Below are 24,566 nucleotides of genomic sequence, written 5' to 3'. Positions count from 1 at the left end.
CCAGAAATACAGAAAGCCTCAGATATGCCCTTTGTTCTCCCAGCAATAAACCTCTGTCCTGCTTTCCAAAACTGAGTTTTACTGTGTGTGATTTATTATGTAATTACAGCAAAGAGATATTAGATCTCATTAATTATCTCACACAGTATAAAACTTTTAAATTAAGTTATCGGCCATACAAATGTCACAATGGATGCCATTTACTCACTTTAATATATTATGATATATTGGAAAAGCTGCTGGAAAAGAGGGGATTTTTTCCCCAGTAAGCTTTAGAAGCAAAACACGCAGGCCACTTTTGCATTTGGGTATTTCTCTGTAGTCATTCTCCATCCATTTAAAATTTGCTTGATACAATAAGATGGTGTGCACAGCCACTCTTCCCACTCCCTTTCTTTCTTTCTTTCTTTCTTTCATTCATTCTTTCTTTCTGCATCTCCCTCTTACCTCCTCCAAAAAAATTAGCAACTACCTTCACAACTTAAATTGAAAACACAGTAGAACAGAATACCATTAATAAAATCATCAGAAATAGTTTTCAAGGGCTATGTGCTCTAAGAACATCTCACACTAATAACAATTTAAAAGAGTAAATGTTTGAAGAAAGCTGAATGGTTACTCATACTAGCAGAAGAACAAAATAACCCCAAGGCTTCCATTTTCTGAACTTTATAAGACTAACATCTCAATTTTGAGCCTGACTGGTAACCCAATGACCTCCTTTAACAATGATATTATACTGTTTTACATTGGACAGCACAAGTCCATGCTATGCTACTACACTCTATACCTCACCTTACTGGTCTATCCTTCCTGAACCTACTGCTTAATATGTTGGTTGTACTCATGCGTGGCTCATGGACTGAACAGAGGAGCACCCCACCATTTCGGGGTGAGCCTCCTGCTCTCTCCCCCAGTTCAGTCCATATGCTCCCACTGGTTGGACTGCAACATTGTATACATTGGCCACGTGTTGAAATGCTGTTTGGGAATGCACCTTGAGGATATCAGGATGGGAAACACTGTTGTGCACTGTAAAGGCAAAGGCTTTCCTGGCCAGTTTCCATGGTTTTCTGTGGGTTTTCTGAGCTATGTGGCCATGTTCTGGAAGCATTTATTCCTAACATCTCACCTTCATCTGTAGCTGGCCATACTTTTCACCTCCCTGCCACCCTGTTTTAAATAAAAACTATTGGCTATAGTAAGCTAATGTTGTATAGTGATTTCAGTGTTGGACTAGGATTCTTGGAGCACAGGTTTGAGTCTCCATGCAACAATGGAAACCCACTGGGTTACCTTGGGCAAGTCACAGTTTTTCAGCCCCAGAAGAAAGTAAAGGCAAGTCTTGTTGAGAAAAAAAAACTGTGATAGGTTCACCTTAGGGTTGCCATAAGTTGGAAAACGGCTTCAAGGCATACAACAACAACAAATATTAGGGATGGGCAACTCTGAGTGATCCAAAGATAAATTTTCAGCCTCCAGAACTAAATTTTTTAACTAGGTCAACTTAAAAAAACACAACAACAACAACTAAACTCCTCTAAATGTTTTGGGGATTTTGTTCCTTTTAAAAAAACGATTTGCGGGCTTTCCCAGCTTCTGAGGAAACCTCCAACTTTAAAATACACAAATCCATGTCTCCCTTAGGCTTCTACGAATAGAGAAACTAGGGTATATGGACTGGATATTTTTTATTTTGTGGTGGGGGTATTAGGGGCCACAGAAGAGGTCTGCAGGCTGCAAAAACAGCTATGGGTAACATGGATTCCACAGGCTTCACCTTACTCTTGTTACTGTGTGCCTTTGAGTCATTTCTGACTTATGGGGATACTAAGGTGACCTATCATGGGATTATTTTGCCAATATTTGCTCAGAGAGGGTTTGCCTTTGCCTTCCTTTGAAGCTGACAGAGTGTGACTTCCCAAGGACATCCAGTGGGTTTCCATAACCAAGCAGGGATTTGAACTCTAGTTTCCAGAGACATAGTCCAATGTTCAAACCACTACACTATGCTTGATCGCTACTGGGTAAAATCCAATTAATCCTGCCTAGAGTCCAGCCATGGAATGTGTAAGATGTGATTAAATGAGCCTCAATCATTTTAATTGGTCTCTTCTAAGTAGAAAGAACATTTGATTTAGCCCTTTTGATTTACAAGCAGCTTCTCACTCATGTGTTCCAGATGTTTTGCACTACAACACTTATCCACCTGAACCATCAAGATCAATGGTCAATGATGATTCAACTCCAGAGTATCTGGATGGTGCCTGTTTGGGGAAGGAATGTACAGTTACCAAGGATACCAGTATCACTAATGTTCTAAAGCAGAGTTATCCAAAGTGGTGGTCTGTGGACTGTTACTTGTTTCCGAACTATTGGATGTTCAGTGAATTTCCAGAAAAGTTGTAGACAGTGGGAATAAATATAGTTCTGGTGATCATAGAATCATAGAGTTGGAAGAGACCACAACGGCCATCCAGTCCAACCCCTGCCATGCAGGAACTCTCAATCAAAGCATCCCCAACAGATGGCCATCCAGCTTCTCTTTAAAGACCTCCAAAGAAGGAGATTCCACTACACTCTGAGGAAGTGTGTTCCACTGTCAAACAGCCCTTACTGTCAGGAAGTTCTTCCTAATGTTGAGGTGGAATCTCTTTTCCTACAGCTTGCATCCATTGCTCCAGGTCCTAGTCTCTGGAGCAGCAGAAAACAAGCTTGCTCCCTCCTCAATATGACATCCCTTCAAATATTTAAACAGGGCTATCATATCCCCTCTTAATCTTCTCTTCTCCAGGCTAAACATCCCCAGCTCCCTTAGTCGTTCCTCATAGGGCATGGTTTCCAGGCCCTTCACCATTTTAGCTGCCCTCTTTTGGACACACTCCAGTTTCTCCACATCCTTTTTGAATTGTGGGGCCCAGAACTGGGCACAGTATTCCAGGTGGGGACTGACCAAAGCAGAATAGAGTGGCACTATTACTTCCCCTGATCTTGACACTATACATCTATTGATGCAGCCTAAAATTGCATTGGCCTTTTTTAGCTGCCACATCACACTGTTGACTCATGTTCAACTTGTGGTCTACTTGGACTCCCAGATCCATTTCACACATAGTCTCATTCAGCCAGGTGTCCCCCTTCCTATATCTGTGCATTTTATTTTCTGCCCTAAGTGTAATTCATTCATTCAGTTTTCTACTGATCAGTTCAGACTGATATAGAAAGACCTATTTTTGGTCACATACTGTAATTTTTTTTTTGTCTATGTTTCAAATAACCTGTCAAAACAGTTACTATGACTGAGTATACCTCATTAATATCTATGTACTATTAAAAGCTTTGTAGCCCAGCAAGGACACACAGAACTTTATGAAGTTTATAATATAAACCAATATCTTAAAATGATGTAAGATCTAAAATTAAATGGCTTATAGCTCATTTCAAATACCGTATTTTCCGGCGTACAAGACGACTTTTTAGCCCAGGAAAATCTTCCCCAAAGTCGGGGGCCGTCTTGTATGCCGGAAAGCCCCTGGGTCCTAAAGAGAGCCCTCGGAAGGGAAGCCTTCTCTCAAAGGCAAAGGAGCATCCTCCTCCGTTCCTTCCCTCCTTTGCTTTTTCCCCTTCCTTCTTTCCCTTCCCTCCCTTTCTTTTCCCCTCCTTCCTTCTCTCCCTCCCTCTCTCCTTCCTTCCCTTTTTCTTCCTTTTCTTCTCGCTCCAACCTGAGAGCAAGGCTGGCTACAGAGCAACCAATCCTTTGGAGTCACACACTCACAGTTTTCAGCCAATCAGAGAGAGGGCTGGAGAGTGGTCACCACCCCACCCTCAGAAAAGGGTCTCTCTCTCTCTCTCTCTTAGCTCCTGAGTCCCTCTGAGAGCCAGGCTACAGAGCAACCAATCCTGTTTGGATGGAGTCACACTAACAGCCAATTAGAGAGAGGACAGTGGTTGCCCCCCCGCCCTCACAAACTACAATTCCCAGGATTCTCTGGTTTTTCAAGGGAATTGCCTCCACACTTCCAGATCCCAGCCCCAGAGAATGAGTCTACAGCATAATCAGTGTTGCCAATTTAAGTCCACTTCTGCAGGTGCAATTGGATTTAATAATGATAACAATAATGGTGATGGTGATGACAGAGAGATAGATCTTGTAGCACCTTTGAGACTCACTGAAAGAAAAGTTGGCAGCTTTCCTAGACTTAAGCGTACTTCCTCAGATGCATGGGAATTGTAGTTCATTGTGGCACCAGAGCTCTTTCTCACAAAACTACAATTCCCAGGGTTCCCTAGCACTGAGCCAGGGCAGCTAAAGCGGTCTCAAACTGGATTATTTCTGTAGTATGGATTGGACCTTGAGCATTTTTAATAACGAAGGTCCAAAACACACTGCAGAAATAATCCAGTTTGTGACCACTTTAACTCTCCTGGCTCAGTGCTAGTGAATCCTAGGAATTGTAGTTTGTTGTGGCATCAGAGCTCTTTCTGACAGAGAAGGCTGAATGTCTCACAAAACTGCACTTCCCAGGGTTCCTTAGCACTGAGCCAGGGCAGCTAAAGCAGTCTCAAACTGGATTATTTCTGCAGTGTGTCTTGGATCCAACTCAGGCTGCATCTTCATTCCAGAGACAATCCAGTTTCATACCGTTTTAACTGCCATGGCCCAGTGCTATGAATTCCTGGGAATTGTAGTTTGTTGTCACACCAAAGTTTGCTGAGAGAGAAGGTTAAATGTCTCAGAAAACTAGAATTCCCAGGATTCCATAGCACTGAGCCAGGGCAGTTAAAGGGGTGTCAAATTGGATTATTTCTGCAGTGCAGTTGCAGCCTAACACGTTTCTATTTGGCACAAAGCTTCCTGGGCTTTGATTCCAATAGGAGCCACTTGAACTGCCACAGCTCCATCCATACAGAATCCCTGGGATTTGTAGTTTGGAGCAGTGCCTCCCCCCCCCCGGCATTCTTTGGGCAGAGAAGGCAAAAGACCTTATAAAACTACAAATCCTAGGATTCCAATAGGATGGAGCAGCAGCTCTTAAAGTGGCGTCAAACTGCATTAATTCTAAAGAGTAGATGCACCAAGAGGAAGGGCGGGAGGAATTGTCGAGGCGGGTGAAATAATGTTGTGTATGCTGTTATTTCAAACGTGGAACACACTCCTTCCTCAGAGTGTAGTGGAGTCTCACTCCTCTTCCCCTCCTTTTCTTCTTTCTCCTCCTTTTTTCTCCTCTCCCCTCTTTCTCCTCTGTCGCTGCTGCTGCTGCTGCTGCTGTTGTTGTGTGCGCCTTCAGCTCCTTTCTAACTTATCATGGAAGAGAGGGGTGGTCTTATACGGTGAGTATATCCCAAACACTCTATTTTAAGTTGTAAATTTGGGGGTCGTCTTATACGCCCAGTCGTCTTATATGCCGGAATATACGGTAATTTTAATTTAGCTGCATCCCAACCTTGCCAAGGCATTTGCATCTGTAAGTAAATAAAGCTGTTATTAAATCCTCAATTAACTCTGATTGTGTGTATGCATACCTTCAAGTAAGGACTTTACTGTAAAATCTAGAACTACCAGAAGAAAGCATATAAAAAAACCATGATTATTTGAATCATCGCATAGTCAAAGAAGCATACTCTAAGTATTTGTCTTTAATCAGTCCAGAAATCAGCTTTTATCTTGTAGAAATATAATTGATTTTTATGCCATTTAACATAAAAGAATATATTTGTTGTGGTTTTTTTTAACTACACTGTTGTAAAAGCCCAAAGAGGCACACATCCTATAGCAAACAGCTAACTAAATTTGTTGTTCAGGGCATATAATATCATTTTATATCCCAATGACTAAAATGTGATTGAATGTAACAGCATTACGAAAACACACATTTTATTGTTATGGAGACTATGTTCCACTATACTTAATTTTTTGTTAAAGACTTCTGAAAGCTTTTGCCACTGAGAACCATACATCATCTTGTATTTCAAGTATGGATAACCTGGCTCCAGCCTGATGTTTTTAGAACACAGGAATAATATTAGAGACAAGGCATCAATCCACCTAGTCTGCCACTTTTGCCACTGGCTGGCAGGATTTTTTGCCAGCCCTACCTGGAAATGCCACGGATCAAATTAGGCCCTTCTGAATGCAACAGAAAAGTTCAATGACTGAATTATGCTTCCTTCCACTGTAGAAAATATCTAATTTGGTGCAATCCTCTCCTTTTGTTATAATACTTACAACAGTAAACTTTCATTCCAGTAACACTAAACTCTCATTTTAATATGAATGCTGAAGGGTATGTTTCATTATAGGTTGCTTCTCCAAAAATATTAGACTCAGCACTTCATGAGACTTCACTACAAGAGTTAATGATTTATGACAGTAAATCAAGATTTGAGAGAGCAAACAAACAAACAAACAACTGATCAATGCATCCACACCCAGGGAAGCTACAGAAAACTTTTGAACCAGAATTGTTGTTTGCATATATGGAAACATTATGCCAACAGAATATAGAACAAGCATCAAAGCTCTATTTTACCTGATTTGTTTTATGTTACATTTTAAGATGTTATTTTTAATTCACACTTTACTGTTGTAAACTGCCCCAAGTGCTACTTTTGGCAGAAAGGCAGGATATAAATGTAATAAATACACAAAGCAAATGTTATTTTAATCAAAATCATCTCATTATCACTGGATGTACAACATACCTGGTAGTCTAAAATACTGAATCCTAAGCCTGTTTTTGAATCTTTTTCAAGTCCAACCACTTTGACTTCAGAGGACCACAATGCTAGATCAATATCCTCATCTTCGTCCTCTGGGCCTCTGGATTTCACCTGAGGTATAAAAGTATAAAGCAGCTTTTAATTGACAAATTAATCTAATAGACACAACATGAATAAGGCACCTAGCCTGGATTTAAATAATGGCCTAAACTTAAATATATACATTTTCATTTAAACTTAAAAGCAGATCACTATGTTGCCCTAAGGTTTCATTAGCTACATTAAAGTAGAGCAAATCAAAAGCTATAGCTAGCATGATGTAAAGCTAAGAAGAAAGTATAGGACCCCTGAAATCACTATTCCAGATCTTATTTCACCAGGAATGCAGTAGGTGGCCACTCCCTCCCTACAGGACATTTTTTTACATAAGAGTATTGATACAAAACTGTATTGCAAGTTGAGTATCCCACATCTAAAATGCTTGGGACCAGAAGCATTTCTAAGTTGGAATTTTTTCCTGAAGTTTGGAATACATAAATAGTGTACTATGTGCCTGTTGTGTATTTGTAATAATAATAATAATTAATAATTTGTTTTATTTATATACTGCTATTCCAAAGATCATAGCGGTGAACAGCAAGTAAGCTAATTAGCAAGTAAGCTAATTATGCTGGAGAAAAGAAAACAATGCTGGAGAAAAGATGTAAAGATTTGCAAAATGGCAAGAGGCATGGATTTGTGCTGAACACTATGCTTGAATTCCAGCCATTTCACAGATCCTCAGTTTCTCTCCAGCCACATTGCTTTTTGTCATCAGCTGCCTGCTTCCACCTTTGAAGCTGTAGCTATGGCTTGCCTGCTCATTTATCTCTTTCCAGCTTTGCATCTCATTTGTTCACTACTTGTGTTGTGTATGAGATGCAAGGTTGGAGAGAGACTGAGGATCCAAGAGACCAATGAGCAGGAGAACCACAGCTGCCACCTTGAAGGAAGCAGAAGATGGCTGGCAGCAGAAAGTTTCAGTTTTTGGAGGTTTTCCGACTTTGGATTTCTAGATTAGGGGTACTCAACCTGTATAAACTTGTTGAAAGGATTACTGCTTTAGGTAATTTCAGTAAAGTGCTTTGAACACACTGAGGTGCTATACAGATTCATGAATAAACACAAAGACATAAAGTACCGTATTCAGCCACATTATTTCATAAGGGGAAGTGCAAGACTATAAATAGTACTAGCTTAAGACTTGAATAGCAAAGTTCTAACTGTTTACAGTAAAAGGTAGAGAGAGATCCCATTACAAAGGAAGCCTACATAGAAGTGGCTTCACACGCTTAGGGTCTAGATAAGTTCAGAAAATTCTTCCCATGCATGCTTCAAAAAAACAAACAGTTCATCTGCAACTGTTTACAATTTATAAATAAACTTTGCAGCCAGTAAAAATATGTATGCATATTTTCAAGTGGGTCTAGGCCAAGTTTCATATCAGTATCAAACAAAATAGCACATCAAAGATTAAAGCACTCTTCCTATAATGATATATGCAAAAATGACTATGGATAAAAGAATCTAAAAGTATTCCTAATATTGTAGTGTAATTCTCCACAAGTGATTGTTTTTAAGAAACAGCAATGAATAACAATTAATTTGCTGGACTTTCCCATGGAACAATTCAAAAACAGTATTTTGGTCTGGCTCAGCAGTTTTACAATCAAGAGAACATACTCATGAAAATTCCTTATTTCAATCAGTCCTTAGCCCATTATACCCACTTTCTCTGCATTCTTTACAATCAACATCATTCCACCACACCTCCTTTCCCCCATCTTCAGTATCATTCCAGATTCTTCCAACCTGCCTCATTTCCCCCAAAGTAGTTTGGGAGATGCATAAAAACCCTGTTCTAGAAACACTATCCTTGATTTCTTGGTGCAATCTATTTTCTATTGGTGGGTTTGCTGCTGTTGTTATTATAGGCCTTCAAGTCAGCTCCAACTTATGGTGATCTGATCAAAAAGTTTTCTTAGCAAGATTTATTCAGAGGTTTTCAATTGCCTTCCTCTAAATTTGAGAGTGTGCTTAACTTCTCAATGTTATTCTAATGGGTTTCTATACCTCAGTATGGTTTCAACCTCTCATCTTCCAGAGTTCTAGTCCAACAGTGAAACCACAACACCATGTTGGCTCAAGATATACATATTTTACCATCTGACTTGTGATTTATTGTGAGCCTTGTGAGATTCTGGCTATCCCTTTGATGCTACCTACTGTGTGGACTCCCATTTATCCCAACTATATACACCAAATGTGAGGGCATTCCCTTATTCCCACCTCTGCCACCAGTGCCAGGATCTTCTGTCTTCAAGCTGTGGCCACTAACTTTGGGGACTTACTAGATCCCCTTGTAGTTTCTGTGTGAGATTTTATATTCTATCTTCACTGGACACCATCACTCTTTACTATGTGCTGCCACCACAGACACCATGCCTGAACTCAACTTTCCAGTCTGTAGTACAGCTGGCCTGCCCCTTATATGGGCTTGTCTTCCATGGACTTGAGCTCACACATGGAAGACAAGCCCCGATCAAAACAATGGGGCATGCATCACATGGTGCTACAGGAGTGTTCCCCATTATTCTGAATGGGATTTGAGCATGCGCTCAATTCCCCTTATGTGGGAGGGTCTATTGTATTCCCAGAGACAAAAGTATATAATACAAAAACAATGATTTATTAAATAGAATTTGAACATAACACAGATGATTTAATATATCTAATCCAATTATTCTCAAATACGGTGTGCACAAGAGCTGCTAAAGAGGGATGTGAGATTTGGAGGCTTTGATCCCTCTTCCTCCTCCCGAACTTTTTTAATGTGTAAAATTTATACATGCATCAATTTAAATATTGAATTTACTTAAATAAAACTGTTCTAATTTAAATGATGTTATTTCCTTATAAACATTAAAATACAAATATATATGAATGCACGAATAAAAATACACACACTTAATAAACAAATATTTTTATCACATACCACATCGGGTGTGTGTGTCTGTGTGAGGGGGTGACATCCATATGTAGATGTAAAGGGGGGTCACAAGGGTAAAAAGTTTGAGTACCACTGAGCTAATCACATCTCTCCTATACACACATGCTCAGCTTCCAGCTAACTCTGACTCTAATTCTCCTTCATCTCTGACCCTAACTCTCTTAGCCACTCAAACTCCCAAACCCCACTTTAATTAATTCCTAATCTTGACAGACTATGCTCTCATCCTTAACCAAATGTCATACACTAGCCTTTTCAAATTCCCCTCAGATATTCCATTAATAACCACTCCCAAATTTTCATTTTCTCATCCCCTCCAAACAGATCCTTACCTCATAACATCAAAGACATGGTGCATACATATTACCTAAACATCTAATAAATGAAGCAACATTTCTTTGTAAAAGAGACAGGATATCATAAGCCTCCTTTCCATTTGGCTATCAACTGTTAGCATAATCACAGCAGTGGATTAGATGTGCGCTAAGTCGATTCTATCCAGATGAGACTTAAGTGCTATTAGTCAACAGACACACTGATCTCAAATTGGTGGTAATGCCAGTTCTAGACAATGTTGCAATGGTTGCTGTTTCCCTTGATATTATTGTATTTTTACTGGCAGGGATGAAGATACATTCTTGTGCTCTCCCTCTTTTCTTTCTTTTTTCATTGATGTGCCAAAATAACAAGGCAGGATTTGGATACTATGCATCTGAACTAGTGAATTTGGGGCACCATGATACCTTACAACTGTCTTGATTTGGCAAGGACTGTCATAATTAATCTTCTGTTATCCTATTTTTTCAGCTGCTTTTAAAGTGTCCCAGTTTCTCTCTCCTCTTCTCACTATCCCTCTTTGTTCTTAGTTTATTTTCATTGGTGAAAAACTGACTTCAAAGTTCAAAAGCAGTTTACACTCCATTAACTCAATAGAGGAAACAGAGAGGAGAGGAAAGAATCTTGCCCGTCTCAGCAGACTCAGGCAAAATCAAACTGCTGTAATCTTTCTTAGCTAGTCTCATTAGTAACTTTTGCCATTTTAATAACATTCTGGTGTTGTTTGGCCAAACATGTCCTAGCTAATATCTGTTAAATGATGGAGGATATGCACCAATATGATGCTCCTGAAAACTAGCAATACTTTTTACACCATATATTTAGGGATAAATATGTGTGATGTATTCTTGAAGGCAGTGGTTTAACAGTAAAATTTGGAAGTGCAAACTCTCCCCAGGACAGTCTCTGAAACACCCTCATGGAGTGTCCAGCGACCCTTTCACACTATACAATTATAGCAGTATGGTTCCAGTTTAACTGCCATGGCAACCTTGCTTGGAATCCTAGGATTTGTAGGTTGGTGAGACACGAGAGCTCTCTGGCAGAGAAATCTAAGGTGGCTGTTGTTGCTGTTGCAGGAAATTGAACGCTGACCTACAGAGTTAAAGCACATCTCTCAAACCACTATACCCACGCTGGCTCTAAGTACCCCTTCCTAAACTCTAAATCCCAGGATTCCATAGGATGTAGCCATGGCTGTTGAAGGAGAATCTCAGTGCTATAACTGTGTCGTGTGAAAAGGCCCCAGAAATGCAGGTTGCTGGATGATCTAAAAGAATTTTCATCTTTACCTGGAACAAGGCCTCTGTAAAGCCATCCCCCGCAACACACACCACAAATACTTTGGATTACAACAGGGACAGCTCATAACAATACATCTTTGCTGGAAAAATCAATTTCTCCTTCAGTAACTGTTGAGATTGCAGCTAAATTCAGAGGGAACAGGGGAATACAAGTGTGGTGGTGACAGAAACTGTCATAGTTACTGCTAATCAAGAGTGTGACTCTTCAACCATGCAAGCCTTGGCTCGGCTATGCTGCTGCTTAGTAAGACCTATTATACATACATACATACATACATACATACATACATATATATATATATATATAAAACCCATAAAACAACATTTGCAAACACACAGAGTATCCTTGTACTGCATCTGAATTAAACGGGGCATTTGGAATATTTTACTTATAGTCAAATTACGCAAAGCAGGACACTCATATACCTAGTAGATCCATCATCATGAAGCAGAGAAAGCTGGAAGTAAATGTTTTCTTTATTGTGGAAACACTGAAAGCAGAGAATGTGGACCTTAGAAATGTTAATAGCTAAAACTGCAGTCTTCCAGTCTGCATTGAGTCCTTTGTTCGCAAGATGGAAGCAATCAGCTAATGGGGAAGCAGAGACTAAGTATAATTCAAAGCTTTTGCTCCCTTATTAAACTGAAGAATGATGAATGGGATGTACACCGTCAGCATGTTGACTCCTTGATTTACATACCTTGTATCATTAGTACAATGATGTTTCTAGCTACCTGCCTAGATAAGCTACCAAGAGTTTCCAATTAAAATGAAAGTAGTAAAGTCACAAACATGAAATATCTCTGAGGATATACAGTATATGCTAAAACAACACTGTAATTTTGGTACAAAGGTTAACCTCTACAAAATGCAAGTGGTGAAGCTTAAATTTCAAGTTACCCTTTTTTAAGTGACAGCTGTTCATTTAAAAAGAAAAAGGAAAGTAACAATACTGTACTCAATTTTGTACGTAATATATAAGACAGCTTAATCATCATCACTGTTTTGATGAAATTATAGGCTACAGCCCAACAACCCTGTCTTCTCTTAGCATACCTAACATACCCCTTGCTGTATATGGGGCTTCCATATTTTTATATCTGGAGCCAGGCATGTCCTTAAGCGGTCATGATGACCTTTGAAACACAGGGAAATTTCCCATGGGAAAGGACAGTAGACCCAAAGACATCAATAGGACTTTGGCAATGCCAAGATAAAAGCTAAATGGGTTTGGTGACTGGTCTGTACTCCTGCAAAGCTTTCCACATATCCTGTCATGATGAAGTCAAAGGCAATAACAAGTAAGCCATTTCTACTTACTCCTTGCCATGTTTCCAGCCAAGTTCCCTATCCCTCTATCCTGAGGTTGTCCTAAATCCAATCATTGTTTTTATATCTCTGATGTTAAAGCCATCAGTCATTCTGGAATCCCATTGTGAATCCCACTGGAAGACGATCAGGTCTTTGTATACCACATAGCATGCCTTGAGGCTAGTATCTCAGATATAAAAATCAGTACACAGAGATATTCTTCCATACCTCTATTTCTGTTAGCTCTATCTGTTTGAATTACTATTGTGTGTTTGGCTGCATTCTTGCATATTTTTAAATAAAAATCTTCCTTATTTACCAGACTTCCTTATTCACCATCCATCAGTTAGTTCTGGTATGCATAGGTGGAAATGATCCTCTGGTTACACAGCCTCTTGCAAGCCTCTTGCCAGTCCTCCCACCTTTTTGAGTAATACTTCACAAACAAAATGTTTCAGGGTTGGCTGAGAGTATTGTTGGTTTCCCTTTTTAGCAGCAGACTCTTGGATGCCTACAAAAGCCTTATGAGAACTTCCCTTGTTTTCAGCTGGAGCTGCTAGTAAGAACTAGAACTAAAAACAGAACTAAGAAGTTACCATTCACATGTGCTTTGGATCCTAGCATTAAGTGCTCAGAGTTTCCCACATTTTATACTACACCACCATGGCTCTAGAAGCCATGGGAGAACTTGAGCCAATCTGTTGTTGTAAACTGCTTTTGAGTCAACTTCATAGAGGATCCATGGATAAGACATCTCCAAGACCCCCTGTGCTGAACACATGGTTCCTTCAGGCTCCTAGCCATAGCCTCTTTGATTGAGGCTATCCACATGGTATACAGTCTATCCATCTGGTATGTGGTCTAACTCTTTTTCTCCTACCCTCTTACTTTCCATGCATCATTGTCTTTTCTGGTGAGTCACTCCTTCTCATGATGTAGCCAAAGTATGACAGCTGAATTTGGTTATCCTGGCTTCTAGAGAGCTCAGGCTTGATCTGGGCCGATATCCATTTGCTTGTCTTCATAGCCATCTACCATATCCTCAGCACTCTTCTCCAGCACCACATCTCAAATGTATTTATTTTCTTTCTGTCAGCTTTCTTCATTGTCCAGCTCTCTCATTCATACACGGTGATGGGAAATATGATGGCTTGGTTGATACTTACTTTAGTGTTCAGTGTTATATCTTTGCTTTTTATGGTATTATCTAGTTCTTTCACAGCTGCCCTTCCCAGTCCTAATCTTCTTCTGATTTCTTGTTTGAGGTCTCTGTTTTGATCAAAGATTGCTCCAAGGTATGGAAAACCTTGAACTATTTCAATATCATTGTCTTCTAAGCTGAATTTATGTAAATCCTCAGTGGTCATTATTTTCATTTTCTTAAGCCTGCCTTCTCACTTTCTTCTTTGATTTTCCTTAGTAATTGTTTTAAGTCTCCGTTATTTTCTGCTAACAGTATTGTGTTATCTGCGTATCACAGATAGTTGATGTTTCTTCCTTAGATTTTCACTCCTCCTTCTTCTGAGTCTGTTCTGTGTCTGATATTTTATTCATATAAGTTGAACAAATATGTTGATAGGATGCAATCTTATACTGTAAATCTACATTATATTTAAAGAGGAAATGTGGCAGAAGATCAAAATCTGCAGACTCAGATACTCTCAAACATCCTTCATAAAGATTGCTCAGAATCACAAACTCAAGCTATTCTGGCCCAGACTACTTTATTTCAATTTTTGGATTCTTTTGAGCATAAACTGATTTTTCTTGATAAACTAAGGACCAACTTGTCTTTATTTCCTTTCTCATTTCCACCATTACCACCATTAGTTAGCAAGCCTCTTTTGCAATATTTTCTGTATTCTGATAACCTAGCCACAGCTGGCTCCAAATAATTACTGGACAGCTTCAGTGGCATCACTATGGGGGTGTGTGGAGGGGGGGGGGGGGGTTCAGACCACACCAGGTGACCACTGCTGCTCAAACACCAGTATTCTGGTAGAAACATTGCAGCATTTGCCTGTATCTCTTTAAAATGCTTTAACAGATGTTGGGAGTGAGGTGAAGCTGAGTGGAAGAAGGAAGGAGGGCCCCCAGAATTTTTAAAAATTAAAATTTCAAATTTCAAAATTTCAAGTTTTTTAAAAATTAACATTTTGATTATATATATATATATATATATATATATATATTAACACACATTACATTCTAACCAAACCTTCACTATGTATATGTAAATGCATTTAGGTTATGCGTATGATGTAATTTGAAGGTATAATTTTAATTTTTCTAGTTGTTTATGTCACAACTGTTAGCATTACATTCAGTGGTATATGGGAATTATGATTTATGACTAACATTGAGATGGATGGATTTTAATTATTAATATTAACATTAGTGCAAAAAAGAATTGCTAAGGATTATGTATACTGTGAAATGGGAGGAAGTCAATGGCATGGGTGACACCATGGGTTACTGCACCAGATGACACCAACCCTAGGGATGCTATTGGACAGCTGTAATTGTTGTTTTTTGATGTTTTTATGTATCTTTAAGTTATTTCCAATGTATGGTGACCCTAAGGAAACCCTGTCATAGGGTTTTCTTGGCAAGATTTGTTCAGCTGTGGGTTATCTTTGCCTTCCTCTGGGACTGAGAGAGTTTTACCCAATGTCACCAGTGGGTTTCCATGGCCCAGTGGGGATCTGCACCCTGGTATCCAAGAGTCCTAGTCCAACACTCAAACCCCTACACCAGGCTGACTCTGTTTTTATTGTAAATGACCACAGTTAATCTATTAATTAATTAATCTATTTAATCAGTCTCCTCTGCTTAGACAAATAGAGCTCCTTTCCAGCTGAGCACGTTTACCTTCATTAGACCATACGCAAATGAATATTCAGTTCTATGCACTGACTTACAAATTGGAGACACATAGCATCCAACGCTGAATTGTAATATAATGCTGACTAAAAATCAAGAAGTTGTAGTTCTGTTAGCAAAAGAGATGCTCCCTCTTGGCTAGCTTACTTCTACAGAAAAAAGAAAGGCAATTAGAAATAATTGCAAAATTGGGTATAAGTATAGATATGTATGACCTCCAGGGTTTGGGTTTTTTTTAGAGAAAGCACTGGATTCAAAAACTGAAAATCAAGTACAAAACAGCAGATATCTAAAGCAAAATTCATATTTGGAAAGTTCAGCATCTGCCTGTTAGGACTGAACAACGTCCTTTTTACCTTTGGTTCTGGAGAACAGGTAATAATGGAGGTGGGCTCATCAACAAAAGATTCTGTGCCATCATCAAACAGGCGCCGACAGCAAACCAGGCTAAATGGAGGTGGAACTTCTTTAAGAAAAGAAACAGCTTCGCGGCGGGATTTTCCATAGAGTTGGACACCATTTACCTATACAGAGAAATGAGACTATACATGAGAACTGATATATTAAAAGGTAGTCACTCTGCTTCCATTCTAAATGTATTTTGTGTTTACTTTGGACTATTGTAAGAGACGCCCCTCCCCCAAAATACCTATAAAACTGTACATCTAGGATACCAGTAAAGCAAGAATAATTCAAGCTAAATGTTAGTGGTCAAACATACAAATGGTAGATGTTTTTACAACTTGACTTTCTGCCTCCCAATAACTTAACTAAGGGGCTCAACAGCCTGCCCACTTGGAGTGGCCTGCAGTCTTCCTTTCCTCGCTGGATCGGGGCTGCAGCAACTACACACAGCAGCCCAATCTGGCCTTTCCATGGCGCAAAAAGCAGCTTCTTTTCATCTGTAGAGGCTCTCAGTGACCTTTGTTCATCTGCCTTCCCTTTTTCATTTGGGCCTTTCTCCCTTTATCCAAGGCAAACAGTGTCCTTCTGTTTGAAGGGCAGACACAGAACAGTCCCATATTTAAGACATTGCACATTTGAAAGTTTGGCAAATCCAACTCAGTTTAAAGAAACCTAAGATGAAGTTGCTCATCAATTATTAGAACATGCACAACAGTTTGAGAAAGCACAATAGAGCATTTGGTTTTAGCTTAATTTTGAAACTGTGCATACACACAAACACATCTATATCTCAGCATAGGAAAATGTGTAACATCCTCTTCCCTGGTAACATGTTCCCTGGTAACATGTTAAGTGGCTAAAAAAGTCTCACCTTCTGTTTTGTATAATAAACACACTCTTCTTGTATTTATTTTTTTACCTGCGCTTTGCAAACATTGCATTAGTTTTCTGAAAGCATGTGGAATTCCCTAAGTTTTATGGGAATAATATATGAATCTATGGCGGGGTACATACCGCCGCTTTGCGGCGGTCTGCCGCCGCCGCCAGTAGGTCCGCGGGGGAGCCGGAGCCTTCAGACGGCCCGACTCCCGCGCGGACCGAAAAAGAAGCTCCAAAATGGAGCTTCTTTTACCGTCGCGTTTGCGACGTAGCGAGGCGCCAGGGGCGTGCTCGCTACGTCACAAGCGGCGCGACGCGTACGGACGCTCAGCGTCCGATACGCAAAGATGGCGGCGCCCATGTGGAAGGGGCGCCGCCATCTTGTACGTATAGAATACGTACTAGGGTTAGGGGGGTGCGGAAGCACCGCCCCTTCCTAACCCTAGTACGTATAGAAGACGTACTAAATGGCGGTATGTATCCCGCCTATATGAAGCTTTCAATCCAAATTATATTACATCACCTTAGGTTTGTGCAGATTCTTCCTTGATTATTATTAGTATTACTAGTTTACAAAAATCCTACTTGTTGGGATAGGGACATGACCCACCTTATCCCAATCCTAGAGATATTTCTGGAGACCGTGAGGACTTTGGATCTTGAAAAGCCAAGGTCTCCCCTATCTTCCTATAACATTGCTCTACTCGTTCTTCTTTATCAACATAGTAGCTTAGATACAAGGCAGTCAAGGGCTGTGGAAGTTTCTGTTTGGCATAAGAAGGACCAGTAAATATCAGCTCTCCCTTCTCACATTCATCATGGAAACAGAGATTCATGGTATCCTACAACCACTTGGGATTACCATCCTGAGACCACATGATTCCAGCCTTGATCTTATTAATTTGCAAACATTTCTCTTGAAGTTTCTACTAAATGGACAGTCTCTAAATTATCATTTATGATACGCTAATGTATCTCAGATATACAGTTCTTAATGAAACACTGGGATTTTACAAAACAGTTATTTTTGCATGCAACATCTTGTTTATGAATGGTACCTCTAAAAGTTCATCCTCTAGCTGCAGTACACCAAGTTTAGCAATTGGTCCATCTACAGCGATTGAAGAAATGTAATGATGTCCTTCAAATGTATCTAATTCAACTCCTAACCTTAATGTGTGAATAGGTAGCAGCTGTTGAAAACAAATAAGACAAGTTAGGTAGTCAAATATGAAGTTTTAAAATACATATTCTTTGGACTGTACAACTTTGTTTTACTTCATTCAGTTGAACATGGCTACATTTAATAAACATTTTCATTTGATAAGGAAACAATCAGAGAAGCACAGCAACTGCTCATAAAAAAATTCAAAAGCCTTATTGATCACACTGATCTATTTATGTACAGTGTACTCTGTACTGTGACAAGTAAATATCAGAAAATGTGTTTTTAAAGGTTTATGAGAAAAACTCATATATTGCAATAGAAAAAGAAACAACAATATCCTCCCTGCAAAACAACAAACAAGAAAGCCTTCATAACTCTTTGTCTGTAAGTACCAAAACCCAGCTCCACTTGGGATGATTCTGTGTGTCATGGTGTAGGTAATTCCAAGACCTTACCAGGTGCATCAAAGGCCAAAGCATAAATGATTTTACTAAGTTTCTCAATGCCACAATCTAATAGCTAAAGGGATTAGCCTGTAATAGTCATGAGAAGAGCAAGTATAGTAGAACTGGAGAATGCTCACATCTCAGAATGTAGCTTAGAGAACACAGCTATGTACAGAAAAGGAGTAGCAATATTGTTTATAGGTCTCCCACTTTCAAACAGTTGGCTGAGTGACACATAAATGTTGCTTACTCATTATATATAATAATAATAATAATAATAATAATAATAAATTTTTATTTATATACCGCCCTGTGGCGAACCAATCCGGGCGGTTTACAACATTAAAATAACATACAGCATAAAAACAATATATTTCCCTCCCCCCTTAAAAAGTTATTAAACAACATATCTAATTTAAAACCACAATAACTAGTTAAAATAACAATAAATTAAATAAAATAATACCAACCAACAAACCACTGCAACTTCAGTTCTAAAGAAAAGGGGGCTTTGGAGACATTACTGAGGAGGGGGGAAATCCTGAGATCCTGAGGCCGGGATATTTCAGTCTGGGAAGGCCTGCCTGAAGAGATCGTCTTGACAGCCTTTTTGAAGCTGTCCAAAGATGTTAATTGACGGATCTCATCCGGCAGGCCGTTCCAGAGCCTGGGGGCGACAGGAAACCTCAAATGTTCATGGAAAGTGTACATCTGCTTAGGCTGCAATTATATATTTAGCCAATTAAATTCCATCCACCAAAACAAGTTTTAGAGTGCTCTGTCCTCTCAGACTATGCATTTACCCGTAATTTCATGCAGTTTTTAAAACAACTGCAATACAATTGTTTCTATGATTACATAACAGAAAATGGGGATGACAGAGCATCCTGGCTTCTTATTGATGAACTGTATGTTCATGCTCATACCTACTCACTGTGACTTGACTCCTTCCCTTAGTAGGATCAGCTAAACTGACAATAAAGAGAAAGCTTACTGTGCCATCCAAACTGAAGTCTTACAAATACTTAGCTCACAGCTCTTCAGTAAACCCTGGTCTGTCTGGCTGTCCCTCCCTCTCCATTAAGTATTTTAAGAATCAAGTTGAAAAATTCTTTAATATTTACCTATACATTTAAATCAGTACAAATACATATGCAGAAAAATAAGGATAGAGTAAGAATCCATATGTAGTATGAATATTATGAATAGCAACAATCTGGAACTTCCCCCAAATGTCAAATATGTCTATAGCCAAGATATGAATCACACCCCTATCCATTTACATTACCAGCACGTTTCAGAAAGGATTAAGAAAATGAAGATCCAGTACCTTTGAATATTTCTGTAGTTCAGCATCATCCGCAATTGGCATGTCCATGGTGACCACCTATGCATTGAGAAAAGGAGGTGGGAAAAACAACCTCTGTTTAATTTAGAAAAGTGTTGCCAATCTGGTGACTTTCACACCAAAATGGGTACTTTTCGGAGCCTTTGGTGTGATTTTGGTGATTTGTTTTAATGGTAATTTTGAGAGTTGAAATAAGTATTTGGTGAGATGTGGGGGGGATTTGGTGAGTTTTGACCAAACGTTTGGGGAATTATCTTCGAGGGCTTGTTGGCAACACTGCTAAATTCCAGTTGCTAGTTCCAGTGAGAAGAGACCCACTCACCTCACTGCTGAATAGTAGTTCAACAGTTATGTAAATCTCACTGATCCAATAAAACTACTCTACTTAGGACTCACAGTTGGATTTAACTCAGTCAATAGCATAAGATAAGTGTGCAGCAGATGTAAAACTGATAAAGTTTAACAGGGTGATAGCACTGAGATCCCCAAAAGCAGAGAGCCACAGTTTTACCATCCCTTCCCAAAACATTTTATTGCTTTTTAATCATAAACAGAATGCAATGTTAAACTTAGTAATGTAGGTAATGTAGGTAATGTATAAAATACAGTATATAGCTAGCATACCATAACTTCAGAATCAGGTCCCAGTAGTTTTTCCCACTTGGATTTCAATTTATTTTCTGTTCGCCCTGAGGTTTCTGCTAAATACAACAATTAATACTTAAAATTAATTCCTTTGAAAGTGCATTTATTTCAGTACACTGCAATAAAACATAGACATCCTAAAAAATTAAGGAAGAAATTGAGTCTTTCGCATAGCACAAAGCAATATAAAATTTGCACCATTACCTCATATAACGCAAAGCAACAGTTGATGTTAAAGTACTATTTAATAAGTCTGGAAAAGTATGAAAGATGGTGGTTGCATGGATGAGACATGACTCCTGCATTGTATAATACTGTAAATCAATCATTCCTAGCAACCAAGCTAATTTCAACAGACTTTATTACTAGTTTATGAAAGCTCACTCTGCAGGAACTGTGCCATCTCCCAATTACACCAACAGCTTATCAGGGGCTGTATCACCAAAATGCAGCCACAGACTTTATTTATACATTTGGCAGATATAAACTCTTGTTTGGTTTAATTAGGCCAGCGAGTAACATGAACATTTGTGAGAGCTTCAGTTTTAAACCAGTCATCTCTGGGAACTGGCTATCTTGACATTTATATCTTTGCAGTTTTCTTTTTATGCAGGGGGAGTACTATTACTGCCATGTAAGACAATTTGACATGGCTAGACAGCACCAAATGACTGGCTGCCCTGCATTTGACCCCAGCCAGAAGCTCAATGTACTTATAGAGAGGTTTTCTTCTAAGTAATATTTAACCTGCAGAAGTCAAAGGACAAATGAAGACAAACAAACACACACACACACAGACCCTCAACTAACTGTGGCAGCTACTGGAGGATATGCTTTCCACAAACAATTTTGTTTTATAGTCATTCTCTTACAATTTTGGTCAAGTCACAGGGCATTTCATCTGAACAGCGTTATGCAGGGTGAAATCCTAATGCATATAGTACATTCCCTCCATCATTCCACAGATAAAAACTAGGGTGCATGTGGCCAAACAACATCAGAACATGGCCAAGTCAGTAAAAGTTATTACTGAGGAAGAATAGACAAGCTAGGAGAGGCTGCAGCAGTTTGCATTTGCCTGAGTTTACAGGGAAAAGCAAGATTCTTCCCTTCGTCTCCTCTGTCCCTCTGCTGCATTAACTGATTGCAAACTGCTATTGCCCTTTGAATTCAGTTTGCAGCAAATGAACCTGAGAAAAAGGTGGGAATTGGGAGAAGGAGAGAAAAACTGGGACATTTTGAAAACAATTCAAAAAGGTTGGTGATTAATTGGACTTTGCCTGCCAAATCAGGATAGTTGGAGGGTATGATAGTAGGTTTTTTCTTTCATTCTTTCCCTAAATCCACATGCATTATTTTGTTAAAGATCTATACTAAAAGCATACACAGTGTCTGATTAATAACTACTGAAGAAATACTCTGGCCATAAGAGTATAAGAGTACAACTAACCTTGCCAGTTCAGCTGAGACAAATCTTTGGTTGGGTTTTTAAATAGAGTTTTTCTTTAATCCAGTCTCATTTTTGGCCATTAAATTCTGCTCCAGGGTGAACATTTATAGACAATGCTTTAGTATCAACTATGTTTGAGATGAAATAACTGCTTTTAGCTCTCAAGCAAGAGAGGAAGATCAATGTATTCAACAGTATGAAAACACTCTTTTACGTTCTTGTATCTTAAATGAGTTTTTGCCTTTCTGCAATAAGACAGAATTTCAGAAAACACCAAAATTATGGATGTACATTGCTACTTGCTTTCTTTTAAAGTCATTACTCTGTGAATGCACAGATATGGTGAAAAGTGACATAACTCAAAGTCATTATAATTTGTCAACTGCAGCACAGGAAATGAAAAGAGAATGTTAGCATTTTAAAAGCTGCAGCATAATGCATCTTATGAAATAAAAAGGCAACAGATGCAACTTGGCAGTGAAATAGCTCATCAAGCAAAAGACACTTCCGCCCTCACCTCCTCACAAAAGCAGCTTTCTGTTGCTTACATATGGAGATTTTTATTTATTTATTTAAAGCATTTTTTATCTCACTCCTCACCCAAAATGTTTTTAAGAAAATACCTGGGTTAGTCTATTTCAACTTAAAAAGGAGAAGGGGAAGGAATCTAGCAGCAGCTTTGGGATTGACTGATTTATTTTAGCATGAGCTTTCATGGATTTCAACCCAGTTCTTCACACACACTGATTTAGTATAAAATTAATGCTTTTTAAGCAGTTACATTGCTGTGAGTGTGGGATCAGTGTGTAATGAGACACAGAATGACACAAATTGTGACACTGCCTCTAATGCTTCCAAGAGTTGTTATATAAAAGAAGTTGGCTTAAGCCTTGAGATATCAAAGAAATGCATTTTGCTTAACTGCAAGTCAGATCCATTGAGTTAGGAAAATTTTCTGAGATGAATTATTTTATCTGTATAACTCTGGTTTTTCCCCTTGTCAAAACACCTGCTGATAGGTCAGAGAACAAACGTCCAGGAAGGCTGAAGTGTTCTGTAACTGGCACCAGGGTGTTGGCATTTCTAATGTCAAACTTGTGCATATTTATCCCCTTGCATACAAACTGTCCTGTTTGTTCAATGTAGAGTATAGGGGGCTTTGTTGAAGGAGGGTGCCATATACTGTACTGGAGGATAAGCAAGTAAAAGCAACACTGATATGGTAGATGATGTTATTATGGCTTGTGATGTTGCTGCCAGAGTAGATGCGGGACCTAATTGGCATTTTAGTTTCAACAGGTCCCTCTTTTTCTATTTCTGGTTCTAACATCTCTCACCAGCTTTGAGAAAACAGATGACAAGCCCATCTCTCTATGCTCATCAACACTGTCCTCTAATATTGTTGCCCTACCAATTTCTTCCCAAAGCAGAGGTTTTCTAAGCACTGAGTCAGAGGAGGCTGACAAGGATTCAAGTATTGGCCAAGACTTCTTTACAAGCACGCTTTGGACTACTGAAGTACAGTCTAGAAATACAACTACATATGTAAGTATCCACAGCAATCTTGGCCTTTGTAAAGGAGAGCTGTGTTGATTGGCAGCTACCAGGCTGCCAGTTAGAACGAGTTAGGCACCACCAGTGTGGGGTGAGTAATCCCCTTTCCCATCAACTTGAAAGCATAATAGCAACAATTGAATCATGACAAAACCTTGACAAAATAAGGCTACAACCCAAAACACACTTACACAAACATTCACTCTATCAAAATAAATAAAACCGACTTCAAAGAAACTATGTGTAGGACAAAAGCATTAATGTGAAATAAACAGTCATTTTTCTTTCAGACATTCTTGTGCTGAACCTCTGAAAGAGGTACAAGGACATGCTCATTGCAGGAAATGTATTGGATTGCTTTGCTTTTTAAACAAAAGCCACGAAACATAACCCTTAGCATCTGTTCAAACCAAGCCATTGCTCCACGGTAAACCAACTTATTTGCTTTTTAAAAGCCTATGTAAACTTCTTCATCTCAATTTAAAGGATCTGAAATTGCGAGACAATGATGGTTTTTCTCCAAGGCTTGCAATTAGATTACTGTCCTCTAGCCAGAGCTTGGAACTGTTCTTCTTGAAAGTAATTGATTCTTGTTATTTATTACAATTGGGGGGAGAAGTTTGTCATATTGCTTATTGCTTGAACATAACTTGTTACATTACATCATAGAAAAAAGGGGGGAATTGTTATGGATGATGCTACAGTATCAATTAAAAATTGTACAGTTTGTAGAAAACAGAAAAACAGCAAAATGTCCTCCAAATTGATTGCCCAAAACTAACATTTAGAAGAAACAAGTAAATGTTACTTGTTACACTCGAAATATAATACTGCCACCGGTCATTATGTTGCTTTTAAGAGAGACTCCCCTGCTGAATGGTGTAGAAAAGACTGCTGGGTCATACCTGCCTATATATGGTGATCCTTCTTCTCTTGTTATAGCTTGGATATATCCAGTCACCTCTTGGGGCCAAGTTGGATTTTTGTTTGTTTGTTTTTTGTCAACCCCTGATTGTCCTTGAACACCATTTTCTTGCCTGCTATTTGCTATACCTCTTCAGGTTGCT

General features: G+C 39.0%; 1 protein-coding gene across 8 annotated transcripts in view; it reads right to left on the bottom strand.

Annotated features, from left to right (window-relative positions):
• PATJ (PATJ crumbs cell polarity complex component) overlaps positions 1 to 24,566 on the bottom strand; it is a 210,028-nt gene that overhangs the window by 157,979 nt on the left and 27,483 nt on the right. For all 8 annotated transcript variants that reach the window (XM_089515294.1, XM_089515299.1, XM_089515296.1 and 5 more), the window contains exons 13-17: positions 20,475 to 20,551; positions 19,833 to 19,889; positions 17,947 to 18,081; positions 15,961 to 16,128; positions 6,703 to 6,831 (exon numbers count right to left, since the gene is read on the bottom strand). In XM_089515294.1, coding sequence (XP_089371420.1) covers positions 6,703 to 6,831; positions 15,961 to 16,128; positions 17,947 to 18,081; positions 19,833 to 19,889; positions 20,475 to 20,551 — 566 coding nt within the window. The remainder of the gene's footprint in view (positions 1 to 6,702; positions 6,832 to 15,960; positions 16,129 to 17,946; positions 18,082 to 19,832; positions 19,890 to 20,474; positions 20,552 to 24,566) is intronic.

Source organism: Sceloporus occidentalis, unplaced genomic scaffold (genome assembly GCF_023333645.1).
Source record: "Sceloporus occidentalis isolate IW3139 unplaced genomic scaffold, rSceOcc1.0.p SCAF_3, whole genome shotgun sequence".
NCBI lineage: Eukaryota > Metazoa > Chordata > Lepidosauria > Squamata > Phrynosomatidae > Sceloporus > Sceloporus occidentalis.
The sequence above is the reverse complement of the archived record's forward strand: the minus strand, read 5'-3'. Positions and strand labels throughout refer to the sequence as shown.